The 18866-nt window shown below is 52.5% G+C and overlaps 1 protein-coding gene across 8 annotated transcripts in view; it reads right to left on the reverse strand.

The window, feature by feature from the left end:
• Window positions 1-273: 273 nt before the first annotated feature.
• CREBBP (CREB binding protein) overlaps window positions 274-18866 on the reverse strand; it is a 124109-nt gene continuing 105516 nt past the window's right edge. For 6 of the 8 annotated variants that reach the window (XM_064592461.1, XM_064592460.1, XM_064592457.1 and 3 more), the window contains 12 exons: window positions 18038-18148; window positions 16508-16564; window positions 15404-15481; window positions 15013-15080; window positions 11048-11198; window positions 10383-10529; window positions 9620-9733; window positions 8349-8514; window positions 7966-8133; window positions 5205-5366; window positions 4740-5021; window positions 274-3296 (listed from right to left, as the gene is read on the reverse strand). In XM_064592461.1, the coding sequence (XP_064448531.1) occupies window positions 1176-3296; window positions 4740-5021; window positions 5205-5366; window positions 7966-8133; window positions 8349-8514; window positions 9620-9733; window positions 10383-10529; window positions 11048-11198; window positions 15013-15080; window positions 15404-15481; window positions 16508-16564; window positions 18038-18148 (3625 nt within the window). In that variant the 3' untranslated portion in view covers window positions 274-1175. The remainder of the gene's footprint in view (window positions 3297-4739; window positions 5022-5204; window positions 5367-7965; window positions 8134-8348; window positions 8515-9619; window positions 9734-10382; window positions 10530-11047; window positions 11199-15012; window positions 15081-15403; window positions 15482-16507; window positions 16565-18037; window positions 18149-18866) is intronic. The other 2 variants (XM_054506576.2, XM_045870400.3) reach the window with 1 other exon arrangement.

Raw genomic sequence — 18866 nt, forward strand, 5'->3', positions numbered from 1 at the left:
GAGCAATCCACCAGAATCATGTCTTACAAAGAACAGACTCTAAAAATATATATAAATAAATAAAAACCTTAAACATTCTTACAGGGATCTTAAAGAACAGAATACATGTTAAAAACTTCAGTAATTTATATCAATTTTAAGCGGTACTTTATATACAATGGGGGAAAAACACATGCATAGTCCAAATACAATGTTGAAAACAGCATTTTCATAACAAAAAACCCCGAACACTAAGTGTTAATACCATGTACATGAATTCAAGAAGGACCACCCTTTTTGTCTGTTGCACACAGTTTATTTAACAATATGATATAAGAAATGAGTTGGTACTTTACCATTCTATACAGTGATTGAATCTTCTTGAATTTTCTTATTTATAGTAATTATAGCGCTTGCATGATTTACACTAGAATTGCTTTTCCTCATTTCAAGTTTCACATAGAAGAAAGAAAAGAATGCTTCTTCTCTATTAACATTAGCATGGTCTAAGAGAGTGATCATCCCTATTTTTTGTCTAAAACCAGTTTTATCAGAGAAACAAAGCAACAATTTCTACATCTGCAAGACAAGTTTGGCTTAGGCCAGTATGTATAGATAGATGTGTGTGTGGGTGTGTACGTGTGTGCACGCAGGAGCCAATTCCTATCGTCCAGGGGTAATACTTGGAGAACGCCCACAGAGTTCACTATAGAAAAAATCTTCCCGCAACGTCAGAAAGTTATCGGGATACATTATAAGCTTGCATTATTTCAAGAATCAGTTTCTGAATATTATTTTTCTTCTCACTTTTAAACATAAATGTTTAAAGTCTTGAAAATACAAATAAAAAATATGAATATAATGAACTTGTTTTTCCCGTTAAAAAAAGGCATGAGTCACCAGTAATGACGACAAAAAGAATCCAAACAAAACCCCCCTCCCCCCAAAACAAAAAAACAAAAACAAAAAACAAAAACAAAAAGAGAGAGAGAGAGAGAGACCAGATATTTAAATCAACTGGTTTTTAACAAAAAAATATATTCTTTGTATTGTTTCTTTAAACAGCAATCTACCCTTCCACGGCTTGGAAGTAGCAGTTCCGTCTAGGAATAAAAAGAGCCTAGATGCCTGGATTTCAGTACAAAAGGTCCAAGAACATGAAAGGGGGGAAAAAAAAAGGCGATGCTCTCACAATGCTACAAACCCTCCACAAACTTTTCTAGGGTGTCTCCTGTGGTGTCGCCGACCAGGGACAGCTCACTGGACAACGCACTCCTGTTGGGGGTGTTCAGCTGCGGGAGCATTGCACTCTGTTCGGGGTTCCCCAAGTGTCCCTGATCTATGGAGCTGGCCATGGTGACTGCGAGTCCTGGGTGGGGGGAACCAGTCTGGGGCGAGACGTGGTGTGGCGAAGGCTGGGGCTGTATCCGTGGCGACGGGCTGGAATGTGGAGGCTGGGACTGGGGCCGCGGAGACTGGACAGGGGCCGGAGACCGCACCTGGCTACTGAGGGACGTGGCCATCTGCTGGCCGGGGAGGTGCGAGGCCTGCGGCTGTCCTGAGAGCATGTGCTGCTGGGGGCTCATGGGGTTCGGCTGGCCCGGGGAGCCGATCTGCTGCTTCATCTGCTGCTGCTGCAGAATCCGCTGCTGCAGGGCCTGCTGGATGTTGGGGGTGCTGTCTGCGCCCAGCCCCGGCTGCCCCATCTGGCTGAGCTGTCCCATCTGAGCCGCCATCTGGCCCATGGAGCCGCCCTGGATGGGGAGGTGCTGCTGCATCCGCTGCTGCTGCATGGCTGGGGGGTAGCCTCCGGGTCCCTGGGGCTGCTGGAACTGGCCGTGCCCGGCCATGCCCCCGGCCATGCCCGCGCTGCCCTGCTGCTGCTGCTGCTGCTGGAGCAGCTGCCGGCGGAGCATCTCCCGGTACTGCGGGTTCATGCTCGCCATGCCAGGGCTGTGGCCCGGGTTCATGATGTTCAGGGCCTGGCCCTGGGGGTTCAGGCCTCCCATCGCCTGCTGCTGCGGAGGCACGCCGGGCCGGGGCCCGCCGGCTTGCATGGCGTTCAGGTTCTGCAGGCCGGGCTGCTGGTGCAGGCCGGGCTGGGCCTGGAGGCCGGGCTGGGGCTGCAGGCCAGGCTGGGGCTGCAGGCCGGGCTGACTGGCCACGTACTTGGCTGTGCGCTGCTTGATGAAGGCCGCCATCAGCTGCGGGTTGGACTTGAGGATGTTGAGCACCTGCTGCTGCTGCTGCGGGGAGCTGGGCGACTTCAGGGTCCGCAGCAGGTCCTGCAGGGCGCCGGGCGAGATGCTCCGGGGCGGCTGCACGCTGGACATGCGCGGGCCGGCCACGGCCGGCTGGGCCTGCATGGACAGCACAGGCCGGGGCATGCCCGGCATTGGCTGCTGCTGGGGCAGAGGCGCCTGTTGCCACTGCCCGGGCGGCAGGCTGGGCATGACGGGCCCACTGACCTGGCTGGGACGGGGCACGTTCAGGCCCACGGGGGCCATCTGGCTCACCGGGGTCACCATGCCCGTGCGCCCCGGGGGCATGCCGTTGTTGATGTTCACCCGGTACAGGTGCTGCTGCTGCTGGGCCTCCCGCTCAATCTGCCGGGCCGCTTCCACTGCGGCTGGTGGGGGCTGCGCGGGGGGCGGCGGGGCTGGCACCTGGTTGGCGGGCTTCCCGGTGGACACCGTCGTGGGGGGCTGAGTCCGGGCCACGCTGGGGAAGCCGGCTGGTGACATGCTCACGGGCGAGGGCTGGGGCTGGGCCGGGGGCTGCGGCGTCTGGGGCGTGCTGGGCTGCTGCGTGGGGGTCCCGGGCGGAGCTGAGGTAGGGGAAGGCAGACTCTGCTGAGGCACATTGCGGGTGTTCATGGTGGCCATCCGCCGGCGCATGAGCTGAGCCTGCTGCAGGCGGTGCTGGATCTGCTGCTGGCGGAGCTTGTGTTTGATGTTGAGGCAGAAGGGCACTGGGCATTTGTTTTCTTGGCAGTGTTTGGCGTGGTAGCAGCAGAGGGCGATGAGCTGCTTGCACACCGGGCAGCCCCCGTTGGTCTTGCGCTTGCAGCCCTTGGTGTGCTGCACCACCCGCTTCATCTTCTGGCAGGACGGCAGCGAGCAATTGGCGTTGCGGCACTGGCAGGCGTGCACCAGGGACTGGATGCAGCGCTGGATGCTCAGGCGCCGCGACTCCTGGGGGCTTTTGGACTGCGGCTCACCCTGGCTACTGCCCTCGTCGTCCAGGCCCAGCCCCCACTTCACCATCTTGTGGGCGTGGCTCTTGGTGTTGTAGCAGTTGATGCAAAGGTCGTAGTCCTGCGGATAAGCACAGGGCATGCGCCGCGGTCAGCACGAGGCCCCATGGGACCAGACGTCCACCCGCATCCACCCCGGCAGCCTCACAACCGCCCCCCCCCCCCCCCCCCCCCGGTCTCAGAGGCTCCTGAGTGCGTTGGCTCACATCTAGTCCCCTTTCCTTCCTTCCTCGGCCCCTGGGGAAGGGCACCCACACCACTGAGGCCCTGCTCCCATACCTGACCTGGGAAGCCTGGCAGTTTCCTCCTGAGCTCACCCAAGTACTACACACCTGAGTTTCTAGAAACCGGCCCCCACTCCCTGGGGCTGCTGCTGGGTGCCCTGGTGCGTCCCCCGAGCTCTGCAGGGTGGCCCAGAGAGCCTGGGGGACTGAGAGGCCTTCACCACAAGACAGGCCTTGGGCTCAAACCCCAGCGACAAACCACATGCTCACAGGTTTCTTAAAAGTTGCTTGTATCTGCAGACAGAGACTACCAAATGCCAGGTCTGGAGAAGGAAACCCTATGACCGAGACACACCCTTTTTCCAAAAGGACATGAAGATCCCAACAGTGGGAAGTGACAGAGGACACAAGAAGGCTGAAAAAACCGGGAAGTGAAGACAAAGGCATTACAGAGGATCCATCCACCCCCTCTGCCCAAGATCACAGAGCTGCTCCTACGGGCATGTGATTCTGGGAACCGTTTGGAACGCAGACACTGGCAAGGCGAGGATGGGGTGGGGGGATGGAGGGACCCATCTGGGGAAGGGACGGACCACACCCCTTCACACAGTGTGTGCAACCACAGGTCCCCCAGGACAGCACCTTCTCAGCTGCTCAGCAAGGCTACATACAACTGGAAGCATGAACAGGGGAAACCAGTCAGAATCCTGGCGGGGCCGAAGCACAGGCGGCACCTCTTTTGGCTCCTACTCTGGCACCAGAGGGCCCGTGGATGTTCCTGACACACGGCCGGTGTTAGCAAACAACAAGGAATAATATAAAAGTGCTCTGTAATCATGTCTTCCTGAAAAAATCAGCACAAACACTGACCCCCCAGGAGGCCTGCCCACTCCTCTGCCTCTTGGGGAGACCAGACCCTCCTGCCAGGGGCCAAGTGTAGCCCGGACACACATAGATGGCCCGCCCTCTGTTATGCTCAGCAGGGTCGGGACCATACATGCTCCCTGAAGGGAGAAAGGCTCCTTCCTTCCTACCCTGAACGTCTGCTGTTGAGCCTAGCGTGGGCACAGAGCACGGATTCTCTTCTTTGTGAACAAGGAAACACCAACCTCATGACCAACAACTCCCGGAAAGGACCAGGAGGTGAATGAGCCTTTTTCATTTGGTCATTTGGTGCCCCTGGAAAATGCCGACTATCTCACCGTTCAATCTGAAACGCAGACCGCGCCAACGGAGGCGAGGGCAGGGAGTGACCGGGGAGGGAGGGAAGTGGGGCCTACCTCGCACACAGTGCAGTGCCAACGCGTCTCCACGTGGTGCTTGCACTCGTTGCAGGTGTAGACGAAGCGGTCCTGGCCCTGGGTGTGCAGCTCCACCAGCATGCACAGTGTGGACCACTTGGACCGGCGCAAGGAGGAGAACTCCCAGTGCTTGTCTCTGGCGAGGGTGAGGAAGGCGTCCCGCCCGTCCATGAGGTCACAGCTGAGCAGAGGGTCGGGGTCAACGATGGGGGGCAGCGTGTTGATGACAGGCCCAGCGTGCAGGTGGATCACAAAGAAGACCTGCAGGGGAGGACAGCATTAGCCCCCACGGAGAGCGAGGCAACTCGGCCTTCCAGGACCTTCCAGGGCCTTCCAGGGCCCAGGGCCCTCTCCACAAGGCCCATGGGCCCTGGCTTCTCAGCAACCCTTCTCCTTGATCCCACAGACTAGGAGGGGCCCCGATCTGTGGCCCCGTGTCTCTACCTCTTTGTGCTTCTCCATCGTGGCGTAGAGCTTCTGGGACAAGTCGTTGGACACATTGGGCATGCTGGGCTTCTTCTTGTTGGCTCGACTGATGCTGCTTTTATTCTTGTTGGTTTTTTTGTTGTTCTTCTTCTTGGCATTCTTGCTGTCGCCCTGGCTGCCCTGAAACAACATGCGAAGCTGCTGCTCGAGCCCAGCCTCCCCTCCTCCGTGCCCGGCACTTGGCTGAGGCACCCAGCTCCCTGGCTGTGGGGGCTCCAGGAGGCTGCGTGCCGGCAAACACACGGCGGCCTTCGGAAGGCGTCACGGAGGCAGAGGTGAGGAGGACGGGAGCAGGGCCAGGGGTGCAGTGGTGACACAGGGGCCAGACCGGCCACATGGCAGGTCATCTCTTGGGGGAGCATATGCCCAGGATGGACTCTAACAACGCAGGGGGTCTAAGCTATCTTCCCTTGCTCCATAACACTCCACACCATGTGCCGCATGCTCCGTTGCACACGGTTCCAAACATCCACTGCACACGAGACGGGGGAACAGTGCCAGGAGAAGGTGCCACGTGGGCCTGAAACCCCCACCCTGAGCTCTTCAGCGGACTGACGTTGAGAAGTCCTGCCCCTCAGGTCTGGAAAGAACTCGGGCCCTCTGTCATTTAGGCCCTAGGTCTGGTCCAGTGAACTTTGTTCTCAACAAGAGGAGAGAGAGGGACAGACGCTCTGGGTGCCGAGGGGCGCTGACAACTCCTGTCTGGGGCCCGGGGCAGAAGAGGGCCCTGGTGAAGAGCGGTGTGCCGCGGCGGGCTACGCGAGCACCAGGCGGTCACGGAGGGACCGCGTGGTACAGGGAGCTCCGCGTACCGCTCGAGTTTTCAGTAAGCCTTGAAACCGTTCTAAAAACTAAGCTGACTTTCAAAAAGTTATAAAAGAAATAGATTCACTGCACAAAGTTCAGAATATATAGCCAGATTAAAAAAAAAAAAAAAAAAAAAAGTTTTTTTGGCCACCCTGAGCAGCAGCATTCCGATTTTTTCTTCTTGAAATTGTACCTATGCGTGGTTCCCGCGGGTAGTTCTCCCCCCGGAGATGGGGTCACACACGTGATGCTGCAGCCTATCCCTTCCCCACCTCCCCCAGGGAAGGACACTGCCAATGGTAAAGCGGCAGTCCGGCCCACGTGCCGTCAACAACTGAGGCCACCGCCTGCCATGGGATCCCGGGGTGTCCACAGGGTGGGACCTGCCCGCTGCCTCTGTGGACTGGATACCGCGGGCAAGTCCCCGACACCGCAAAGGCGCGTAAGGCACCACCACCAGGCCAGAGATAAGCAGGTCCTCCTCAGACAGGACACCCAGCTGGAGTCTGTGTCCTGCCTCAGAGGCCGCAGACCCTCTTCTCCCTGCTGTGACCCCCTGCCCTGGAGCCCCAGATGCATGTTCTGACTCAGGCCACCTCCCATCCAAGGTGCGGGCACCGGAGGACACAGAGAAGGACTTGGGCTCACAGCTCAGCTCTGTGCTCTCTCCTGCCAGAACTCCCTGGTTTCTACTCAAATTCGGCCCACCTAAACAGGATCTCTGGTCGCCTCCCAAAGACCCCGGCGGAGTGGTTTCTCGAGCCCTAAATCCCCTGATGTTCGGGAGTATTGTTATCTTTGGTCAGATGACAGATCCTGCCTCCAGGGAGGCCCCAGCAAAAGGACCCCCGCAGCAGACCCTAGTTCCGAGGGCCCGTCTTGCACAGCCCCTTGGCATTAACAGGCATCTTGGCAGCCAGTTCCTGAAGGACTTCTTTTCCAAATATGCTTCCCTAGCCTCCTCCTTTGGGTAGAGGCGGCAGCGCTGACTCAGATGCTCGGGCTCCAGACCCAGCAGGCAGCTCTGATCCAGGTTGTCCCTCACACACCACAATGGTCCACGCCACGTTCTGGGGCTGCTACTCTCAAAACACATCATACACTCCCCACTGCTTCTACAGCTATGAACCGAACGGAAATCCCCATCCTTTCTTGGACATCCCGAACACACACACACTTGCTCCCAACATAAGCCCTCACACATCTCCTCCTCCCACCGGCAGGAGGGAGGGAACCCCGTGTGGGTTCCTTCTCAGCAAGTCAACCTCCCCAGCCACCTCCTCAGACAGGCTCTGCCGGAAGCACCAGCACCCGGCCGATCTCGGTGCTCCCTTTCCTTACAGCTCCTACTGCTGCCTCTGGATGCACCGTTCTCCCTACTAGAACGCGCGCCCTGGGAGGGTAGGGATGGGGTCTTCTACAGCTCACCACTGCACTGCTGAGCACGGAGCCCACGTGAGGTGGGACTTAGTAAGCAGGTGAGTGCCCGAAGGCAACACCAGATGGAGGGCTGTCTGATGGGGTGGGCTGGCTCGTGAGGAAATGAAAGGGAGAGACCTGCGCCGGAGGTTCTCCTTCTCAGGGAAGGTCTGTAGTTAGTGGCTGCTGACTGCGAGCACGGGGCTCTGTCTGCCTGCTCTGGGCTGCTGGGCAGGATGCCCTCCGCTCTCGTCTTTCCAAGCCTCCGCCCCGCCTGCCCCGTTCACAGATGCCAGACCCAGCACCTCCCATCTGCCTTCTCCCAGGTGACGTCGTGTCTCCAGCACCGCATCTCAGCTTGCCCTGCGAGTTCCAGCCCCGACCTGCGGTGGCTGGTGACAAGGGGAGAGCACGTGTGAAAGCAGCCCCACTGACAAAGAAGGTGTGCGTCCACTGTCCTTGGCGCGAGGCTGGGCCCGCTGCGTCTCCTTACCTCTGTTGTCTCGCTAGCCGCCGTGCTCTCCTCCTTCTTCCTCTCCTCTTCTTCTTGCTCCAGCTCCTTAATGCTCTCTTCTAGCACATTAGGCCAGAAGTCACCCTCAAAATAGGGTAGCTCCTTGGCACTGGTGAGCCTGTCTTCAGTTGCTTGTTTGAAAATGTCCTGGAGAGTGAAGGAAGCACAGCAAAGAGGGAAGTGAGTGGCGCTCCGGGGAGGGGCCCAGAGGCCGTGCCACTGCGTGAGGATGGGACACGGCGACTACACGTAAGGTGCTTCTATGCCTTTTCTCTACGCTCTTCTTTTTGCTTTCTACTCCTCATAGGTGAACAGAGCTCTGACATGCATGAGCCGCCAGGCCCTGCTTCGGCCCCAGGTACCTTGTAGTCGTGAATGATCCGCTCCGCAAACGCCTTGTCCAGCATCTTCTTGTACCACTCCTGTAGGCGCTTTGGTTTGGGGATTTTCTGATCAGGGGGGTGGCAATGGAAGATATAGTCATCTCCTTCACTTGGGGGGCAGGCCCAGATGTGTCCTGTTACATACCTGCAGGACACACAAATTCAGACCACAGTGCTGAGTGAAAGCCTCCCTGCCTCCAAGGAGTAACAGCTGAAGAGCAGACACCAAAGCAAGGACAGAAATAACTAGAAAAAAAACCCAAAGAAATTTCCACGATGCTTGCAGCCAAATATAACAGGCTTAGAGAAGTTCTAAACCAGTGGCGGGGGGGAAGGGGTGCATGGGTGGGCGAGGCCGAATCTCTGCATGCGAGAGCACACCTGGAAATCAGCCCTCAGACGCTCCTTCTCAGGGTGTGTATGCCGGGCAAGGGTCAAGGCTCCCAGGGAATCCTGTCAGCACGGGACAGAGCCCGGGAGACGTGGCTCTCAGGCGCGGGGAACGGCTTATGCCCAGGGATGTGCCCCATTTCCTAACTATCACTTCCTGTGCAATGGAGAGGAGCTGAGTATCTCTAAGGGGCCAAAGTCAAAATAATCTGTCATGATGTTAGACACCTGTCAGTCAAATACCTCGAACTTTTTCAAATTTGGGAAGGGATACGACAGATCTAGAATGCCGAAACACAGAGAAAAGCAGATGCAAAAGACCAGTATCCTGTAGGGTCCCATTCATATGAAATGTCCAGAAAAGGCAAATTTATATAGAAAGAAAGTAGATCAATGGTTGCTGGGTGCAGGGGTGGAACAGGGATTAACAACAAATGGGTGTGGGGGTCCCACTACTGGGGGGAGGACAACGCTTGGAAATGGATTGACAGCCAGGCCGTGCCGCTCGGTGAAGTTACTAAAAATCACTGGAGTGTACACTTGACACAGGCAGATTTTATGATACATAAAATATTCCTCAAAAAAGTTAAAAAGGAAAAAAAAAAGGAGACTAGAATAGGAAAAAGAGTGAGAAGAGCACAGAAGGCAGAGAAAGCATGTGCGCTGTGCTGGGGAGCTCAGATCTGCATGGCCCAGGGGAGTGTCCGGGAGGGGGGCTAGGGAGAACTCTGAATCGATCTGAGGACGTTAAAATAGAAACACATACGGCTTTAAAAGATACTCTGGTTATTTCACAAAACACACAGTGAAAATTAAAAATAGAATTTTTATTAGTTCTGAATAATCTGAATTAAACTCACCCCAATTTCTTCACATATTCCAAATATCCAATAAGGATCTCATGGTAAACAGCTGTCCGGAGGCATCGGGGCCGGAAGAAATGAATACTGTCCAGATAAGATATGTACACACGCCTGAGGGGTGGGTGGGAAGAAATTAATTGGTATCCCCCAAACTTGAAACCAAACACCAACATCCAAAAAAAGCTCCAGAAATAAATTCTGTTTTCACAGCATTTACACTGTCCATGCAGACAAGACCTAAGAAAACTCCTATCACCAAGGGCCACTGCCCACGAATAAACAATTCCATCCCTGGGCCAAGAGCAATGGATCACCCACGATGGAGAGCCACGGGAAGGCCAGGGCAAACTAACACAAAGCCTCTTCCAATTCCCTCTCACCTGGATTCTTGACTGAATGTGAAATAACTCTTGGCAGAGGTACTTGGTTTTTACAACACGTGGGCCCATGGAGTGATCCCCACCCCACTCTCTGTAGGTTTACCTGCCCCAGGTAAGACAGGGACAAGAGCAAGACCAGGACTGGAACCCATGAGTACTCACTACACAAAACACACTTTAAACAGTCATCAAAACCCTTCATTTCTCACTGGCTTAGTGGAAAACTCAACTAACTAGGTTTGGTTTGTTAGGCGTGGCTTATCTGATTTAAACCCAGGTCTGGAGCACACAGGTTCTCCAACAAGACACTTAGGGTCTCAGTCCGCTGTGACACCATGGGCCCACTGACATGTACCCAAGAGGAGGAGGAGGAGGACTACCTTGTGTTTGGAGGGGGGCAATCAGAGCCATACTCTTGCACGTGCATCCCAAAGAAGCACACATCCACTCCGTCAATTTCCTCAAAAGCAAAGAGCGCTTTGGTTCGATACGGGAAAGATTCTGACATTTCCCCAGAATCCACAAACCTGAAATCAAAGTCAGAGCCTGAGGTTTGCACACGTCATTGTTTTACAAGGTGCTTTATAAATGAGGCCTGCTGCTCTAAGCCCATGCACAGTGCAGAGGAGCTGGAGGCCTGCTCGCCTCTGCTGACTGCTGGCCCAGAGCTCTGCCCACCAGCCTGGCCTTGGGCAGCTCGGGGCTGTGACCCTATTCTTGGTGACACAGTCTTGCTCAGCCAGGAATTTTACCTCCCCTTATGAATATGGAATACTGAGAGAAGGGTTGACTGTACCATACACGCTGAAAAACCTTTAAATTATACAAACTCTAAGCTTATTTTTTTTTAGCACTCTCTACACCCAATTTAGGGCTCGAACTCACAACCCCAAGATCAAGAGTCGCATGTGCTACTGACTGAGCCAGCGAGGCGCCCTGAATTATACAAACTCTAAAGCTGTGCCAGAAAGCAGGGCTTTGGTTAACCAGGTACAGGACCCCTCAAAGAGCGCTTTACAAAATAGCACAATGTGTGCACACAAACCGTGACTTCATCCCGGGCTTGACCTCCACAGTCTTGTCTGAGCTGGCCACCACACGGACAAAGACTTCCCCGGCTTCAGGATGATTCTGTCGCCGCAAAAACTTGTTGACTCGGTCTTCCAAGTGGTTGCCCAATCGTGTGGTCTGTAGTCCTGCAAAGTCCAGAGCAAACAGGTGAGGGGGCTTTGGATGGGTTATGTAGAAGGTGGCTGAGGCCACAGGACCCACCCTTCTTATAGTGCAGTCTGATTTTTTCTTTTTAAAGAGTTTATTTATTTGAGACAGAGATAGAGAGAGAGCACACACAAGCAGGGGGAACAGAGAAAGGGAGAAGCAGACTCCCCACTGAGCAAGGAGCCTGATGCGGGGCTCGATCCCAGAATCCTGGGATCATGACCTGAGCTGAAGGCAGACGCTGAGCCACACCGGTGCCCCTAGTGCAGTCGGATTGATTTTCTAAGGATTGATGTTTTCCAAATCCAGAAGGGACCTAGTCTGTCCTACAAGGTAAGCATGTAAGGGAAAGGTGGACTCTGGAATCTCAGGTGCTTTAAACTGACAAGTGCTGTCATTTAACTGCCCACATATTTCCACCTTTTTTTAGCTGCAAGGGCAGAAGAGCCATGAAGGCCGACTGAAGACTGTGGGGTAAAGTGGAAGGAGCAGACACAGGGGCCATGCCATGCTCAGCCCCCTCTTGCCTCCCCTGCCCTGGCCCGGATGAGGCCGCGATCTGGCCCCGGGCGCCCCCACGTGGCTGCTCAGTGTCAGAGCTGTGCCCGCAGCCAGAATCCACAGTGGAGAAACTGCTTTTTCTGGAGGGCAGGGCTGCTCTCCCCTTCCCGCCCAGCTCAGAGGAGTCCAGCATGCAGCCTTACGAGTTCATCCCAGGCAGGAGCTCACACAGCATCAGAACCCAGTTCAGCCCTGAACCCCCTCCACACCTTCCCTCTCCTGGGGATGCCCCAGGTGTGGCCACCATGACAGGACTTTTCCAGCAAGCTACCCCCAGATAAAACATTGGTCACAGAATAAAAACTCTTTGCAGGAGGGGAAAAGACTAGAAGGAAAAGCTGCAGAAGGTTAACAGATACAGGTATGGGATTTGAAAGACATTTTCTTCTTTATATTTACTGATTTTTAAATATTTACTATGTGGATGAGAAATGTTTTTAAAAAGCTATTTGGGATTTCCTAAGATTCCTTACTGAAACCAAGAAGTATCTAGAAAATTTAGACTTTCTAAATTCCATTTTTCTACAATTAATATAACAACGGTGGAGCTTTTTTTGGTATCTAAGTTATACCTGCATGCAAGTGATTTAAAAAGAAAACACGACATGAATATGAAATAAAAACCCCATAGAAAAATTAAAACTTGAAAAGCTATAAAACTGAGGGGAAAAGTGGATTTCACACCTGGACGAAGGCATGCCCTCCACGCAGCCATGGAAGCTCTGCTGAGCGCCGTGGCTGCGACAGCCTCCCCGAGAAACAGAGTCGGGTGCAGAGGGGCCTGGGGGCCGGCACATCTACCCCAGTAGCCTCTGGAGAAGACCCTCCCGTTCCCACCCCCGCGGGCCCCCTCATGCCACTGCTGAGCAAGTCTGGTTCCCCTTACTCCCCTTCCCTTTTCAACACAGGACCCTACGTACTGTGGTTTTCAAATAGCATACGGAAGAATAAACCTTTAAAATTAGGTCTTTACTTTTTTCTTCAAATAACCTGAATTACCTGTACTAAAAAAAAAAAAGGCTTTAAATGAGACCATATATGACAATCTTGTTGCAGGCACCAAACTGAGCACTATGAAGGTGCTGAGGGCCCCCAGGAGAGCAGCTGCTCCTGTGGCAAAGAGGAGAGGCTCGTGCAGAGGCGTCCCCGCAGAATGATTTCGGGGAGCATCACGCCCCTTGTGTCCAGCACACACAGCTCTGCCTCGCTCTCACGTCCCAGGGCTCCTCCTCACGCTGTGGGGGCCGTCCTTACACACGTCTAAACACACACACACACACACACACACACACGTCGTGGGACATGCGTGCACAAGTGCAATTGCGGAGTCTAGAAACGAACACTAGATTGCAGTCCCCCTTCCTCCCCCAGTGATCAAATCCTTTGGCCTTTTGCTCTCCGACATCGGAGCTGTACCATTTCCAGGGAGGCTTCTCACAACCCAACACAGGGACTCTGACTCGGAAGCACCTCTGGTGGTTCTCCTTCTCCCTCCATCCGGCCGGGCTGGGTACAGCGCAGGGTGTCAGGGAGGGAGGGGTGGAGGGAGTGGGGGACAGTCAGTTGTTGACCATGCTTCACCCACTCGTCAGTGGTACGGGGCTGGTACCAAGGCAAATGAGGCAGCCCGTCCTTTGGGGCCTACAGACCCTCGCAAAGGCTGTGCCCACACGTCCACACCAAACGATGCCGGGTGGCCAGACTTCGAAGGTTTTCTGTCAGTGAGTGTTGTCCATCTTCAACCCTAAAGGCTCTCATCGCAGACCCGCTCTTGGGTTGTTCTTCTGCCCCCATCCACTACCAGCTGCAACTGCTCTCTGACCCGGGCCCAGCTCTCCTGGCAACTGTGTTCTGGGCACGAGGCTCTGGCCCAGGAAAGTGTTTCTAGCTTGCTGACTGCTTTAGTGATCTCACCCTGAATGGACCCTCTAAAGCAGGGGTTCTCACTGGGAGCAACTCTGCTCTCCTTGGGGAACATCTGCCAATGTTCGGAGACATTTCTGAAGGTGACCACTCATGGGACTGGGGTTTGTGTTACTGGCACTTAGCGGGTAGCAGCCAGGATACTCTTAAATATCCTACAAAGCGTAGGACAGCCCCCCAAACAGAGAATTACCTGGCCCTGAATGTCAATGGTGGCTCAGGTTGAGAAACCCTGATCTGAAGAGAAATATTACAATGGTTTGTGAGTTCATCCGTATTTCAAAAGATTTCACAAGAGTGAGCTTAAGTTATAGGGTAACTATGGATTTTGGTAACAACAGTCTAACCCTGAATTAGCAATGACTTGGAGGCCCACAGAGTGGCTTCCTGCTTGCTTGCTCTCCTTCTTCTTCTCCCCCTGGTGTGGGATCTCTCCATCCCATCTCGCTCCTACTCCCTGATCCTCAGATGGCCTGGCTTCTGCTGGGGACACCCTGCCCTGCTGGGGAGGGTGACAGCTGCAGGGAGCGCTGGACAAGCAAGCTGTAAAGGCTCCACCGCGGGTGGCATTCTCACTCAGGGTCGCTGTGAACTCAGCAAAGGCCAGCTCAGGGACGCCATGCTGCGGAAGGTGGCCCCTAGCCCTCGAGAACCAAGTTGACGAAAATCTCATATTGCACACTTTTGAAAAGAATGCGATCTCTGAAAGAGTCAAGACTGCCCAGGAAGAGTTACCTGGCGTAGCAACAGGCTGCTCTCTACTGTGCAGAGACACCAGGAGCCACCCTAAACGCAGCAGCAACGCTCTCAAGTCCTCATGCAGACGGGGCTCTGCCAGTCCCGGCCGGTGGCGGCCGACTCCAGCAGGCTGAGGGCCACGCCAGCCAATGGACCAGTGACCACCCCACACGCACCCAGGGCTGAGCATGCTGGTCGTGACAGGGTGTCAAAGTGGGGTGCGTGTGTGTGTTGGGGGGCAGGGAGGTCTTACTTCTGAGCCACTTGAAAAGGATCTGCTGACAAGTTTTCTCTCAGAATTTACAAAGTTTAACGTTATATCTGAGCTTTCTAAACTTTCATTTAAAACATGAACTGACCATAAAGCTAGTTTTCATGTAAAGAGCACGTCCAGTGTTTCCATGGAGGGGTAAGACCGGACAAGTACAAAGTATGGAAAACGAACTCACAGTACAGGGCCTCGGACAAGGGAGCCCCAAGCCGCACACGGAGAGGAGCTGCAGGAAGACCGGGAAGGGGGACAAGTGCCTCACACTCAGACGGGGAGACAGAAGCCCTCCCACAACTTACTCTTAGCACTGAACTTGTTCTCTTTCCGAGTTCTGCCAGTTTTCTTCAAACAGTTGTCACACACAAAGCTGCAAAAAAAGAACGGGTGTGATCGGAGTGTATGAAATAGTCTATGCTGCCAAACCAGCGACATGCAGCTGGGAAGTGCTTCGTTGGCATCACTATTCGCAAGTGAAGAGGCAGGCTGCTTTGAGTCTACAATCCCTAAAGCAGGCAAATACTTACGATGTAAATAAACTGAGAACCGGCTGCCACCTCCCCACCCCCCACCCCTTGCTGGCCCTCGCTGACAGGCAATAGCCAATGCCCAGCAGCATGCCCCCCTCTCCAGTCCCGGCAGAGAGGCTTTCCCCTCCCCAGGATCATAGGAAATCACCAGGAAACTACTCACCCTGAAGGCCAGATGATGTCATAGTGCAGAACACAAATCTGATGCATCTTCCGGCCGCACTCCTTGCAATCAACAAAACTGGAAGACAGAGAGAGTGCTCTAACGCACATGGAAGCATGCAAGGGGGTCATCTGTAGGAGCCTGTGTACCGCATGCGCACCTCATCCTCTGCATCATGGGCAGCATTTGTGGCGTTAATGCTTCTGCCGACTGATTCAGCCACATTTTACTTTATTTTTTCTTCTAAGGTTAAGCTGTATGCCCAACGTGGGGCTCGAACTCATAACTCCAAGATCAAGTCACATCGATACTTTCTATGAGAAAGCGGACTTCCTCCATTTCTCTGTACAAATGCCTATCCCTTGCTTCTCCCGATCTCCTTGACAACCAGAAATGCAACTTTACTTTCAAAAACTGCTATGATAGAGGCGGATTTTACAGGCCAGTATTTCTGACATGACTACACATTTTCAAGACCAGGGCTTGCACTGGTGACTGCACATGCCCAAACTGCCTCAAATAACAGAGAACAATGCTTCCAGTGTCAGAAACACTTGCTCTTAAGCCTAGGAGCAGGAAGCATCTGCCCGGAGTCAGCTACAAAGGTGGGAAGTGTCAAGCTGACTGGTAAATGCCGGGCTTTATTCACGTAAGCACCAGAGAGCAGGGGTACACCGCTCCGCTCACTTCCGTAGCAGCCCCCATGCTGCCTCACCTGGGCCCTGTCACCTCACTTGGGACTCTTAGTTGCCAACATGCGTGGACATCAAAACCTATTTATTCAGCCACGCCCTTAACTACCACCACAGCTTATGCCTTATGACCAGCTTATCAGAGAAGTTCTGACAGAACGAGAACATCCATCTAATCTTATCACTGTTGAAATTCAGTTAACCGGAGAGCATGCTACAGGGACGTACATGTTTTGTCAGAGTTTTAAAAAAGAATCCGTATCTGAAATAACTTCATACAAAAAAATCCCACCCAGGGCAACATATTTCCAATGTTCCAACAGTGTCTTCTCCTGCAGGCCAGTCACGAGGAGGGATCTTCCTGATCGGAAACTAAAATCCAAAAGTCAGAAAGAAATCGCTATCTACTCACGGTTCAGGATCTAAGGTATCATTTTTCTTCTTTTCAAACTGATCCTTTGAAATTGTCCTTGTTTAAAAAAAAAAAAAAAGAAAAGAAAAGAAAAAAGAGAAACGTTAATTAACAGAATTTATCTGCTGAGTCTAAATTACAGGGTCTGTGGGATATTATTTTGTAACTATTTTTTCAAATAAAAAGTAAATAATGGTCAGCCAAAATCTCAAGTAGATGTAATGATGGCATGAACATATAAAATTTATCTCCACAGAAAGCACTACCATCTGTTTTTCTCTATCTGCCTTGGGATATTTCCTCCCAACTACCACCAGCACTTACTCTGAGATCCAAACCTATATTTCAATCAAATCTGTATGGTGAATGGCTCCTGGATCTGATGGATAATTGGCATATTCAATTCTTCTAATTACAATAGAATTAGATGACACAAGATCAGCATCTACTAGGGGATATTTTATTTATTCTTAAAGGACCGAAGACCTGGTTTCTATACTGTCTTTTTGTTATGATCAGTGTATATATGAATTATTTCTGATTCATGGAACTGTATAATCCAATTATCAATCACATAATCGGACCAAAGAATTAAGATTACAAGGGACATAAAAATAAATTAGGTAGAATTTCAAGCATTTCGGTTTATGTGTCTCATGAGTGGCTACGGTTCGTTCTGTGTTTGGAAATAGTAAACGTGAAGTGCAGTCCGTGTCCTAGACTGCTGGAAGCTGCTCTGGTGGGAAGCCCTCCTGCCTGTAGGGACAGTCCCGCGAGCAGACTTCCCAGCAGGGCAGGAATCACGGCAGAGTCAGGAGAAAAGAGAGAACCACAAAATGCTGGCAATCCTGGGTAGACGCGGTGGCTGGCAGGTTTTTGGTATCTCAAGCATATAAAGGAGTTGACCATTCAGCTCCAAAATGAGTGGATTTGCTCTTTCTGGCCACATTCTGATTATGTGACCACTCAAAGGCGAATTCAGTGAAGGAATGAATGAACCAACTCATGCCTGTGCACGCCAGAGCACATGAGCAAGAGCCACCGCTCCAGCAAGGAAGGAGACATGTTTCCTCTCTGGGGTCTCACAGTCTGCGTTCTAGGACAGAGGTTTCAGTGGAAGATGGAATGAATGCTGAAGATGGGGTATGTACGCAAGATTCATTTCTCGTTACTGCCAGGTCTGTCAAAAGGGTGAACTGGTTTCTGAGGTGTAACTGAAAATTTACAATTTCCCCAAACGGAGGAGGACCACCACTAGGAAAAGGTAAGTATTTTAAAAGAAGAGACAGAGCAAGGTCGAGAGAGACCAGAGAGCTGCAGTGGGGGCTACAGCATCACGGTCTTCAAAGGAGGGGAGAACATGGAGGTGGCCCTGGTGTTCAGCTAAAGAGCTGCATTTCTAAGTATGAACGTGGGCGTAGTTGAGTATGAAAAAATGCAGCAGCATGGCAGAGGTGCTTCCCTTTTAATCATGGGCAAGAGGCAAAAAACAAGAGTCAACCCCGAGAAAAACGACAGGATAGTACTTACGTCTGGGGCTGTGAAGGGTCGTCACCCAGGGTAACATTCTCCCCCTGGATCTCTGTGAAACACTTCTCACAGAAATGATACCTGTCAGCAAGAAGGCCATACTTGGGTGAACTGGTCCATCATAACACACAGCCACCCAAGCAACGAAGCCACCAATCAGAGCAGGGCAGATCACCACGACGAAGGGGGGGCGTTGTTGGTTGATTGATGGGTCAGTGAGGACAATGAAAGGAACAGGGGCAGGTGGGGAAGGGCAGGATTAGAGAACAGGGAAGGGAACAGATAGCACAGACATAGAGGTAAGACGCAAACACCGAGACAACACAGAGCAGAAAGCCAAGGCAAAGCTTGATTAGCATTCGGTCTCACTGCACACATCACAGGCCATCATCGCTAACAACGGCTGGGCTCAGGCCAGCTCCGAGATGCAAACGTTTTCAAGGAGTTGTTAATACTAGAATTGCAAGGGGCCTCAATTTAGGAGTTTGACTTTTGTTATTACTTAGAGAAAATCAAATATAACTCCAGGGTTTGCGATGGAAAAAAATTCACTTTTGAACGAAATAGTCTAACAAAGGCCTTAAAAAAGCAATTATTTTTCAAAATGGCAAATTTATGCTTGACAGCAATTCACAGATTTTATTTCCGGTAGTAAGCCAGATCTTTAAAGGTACTAAAAATGTTGAGCACGCAGAACTCGTTTTAATTTTTTCCTGTTATTTTTCCTCATGTTAATCACTTAGTTAATTGGGTTATAATACAAATGAAACCAAATCCATATTCTAGACAAACATTTAACAGAAATGCAGTCAGGGTCAAAGACTTTCCA

This window comes from Mirounga angustirostris, unplaced genomic scaffold, assembly GCF_029215605.1.
Source record: "Mirounga angustirostris isolate CCGP_5_RB_7025 unplaced genomic scaffold, mMirAng1.0.hap1 SCAF_5, whole genome shotgun sequence".
NCBI lineage: Eukaryota > Metazoa > Chordata > Mammalia > Carnivora > Phocidae > Mirounga > Mirounga angustirostris.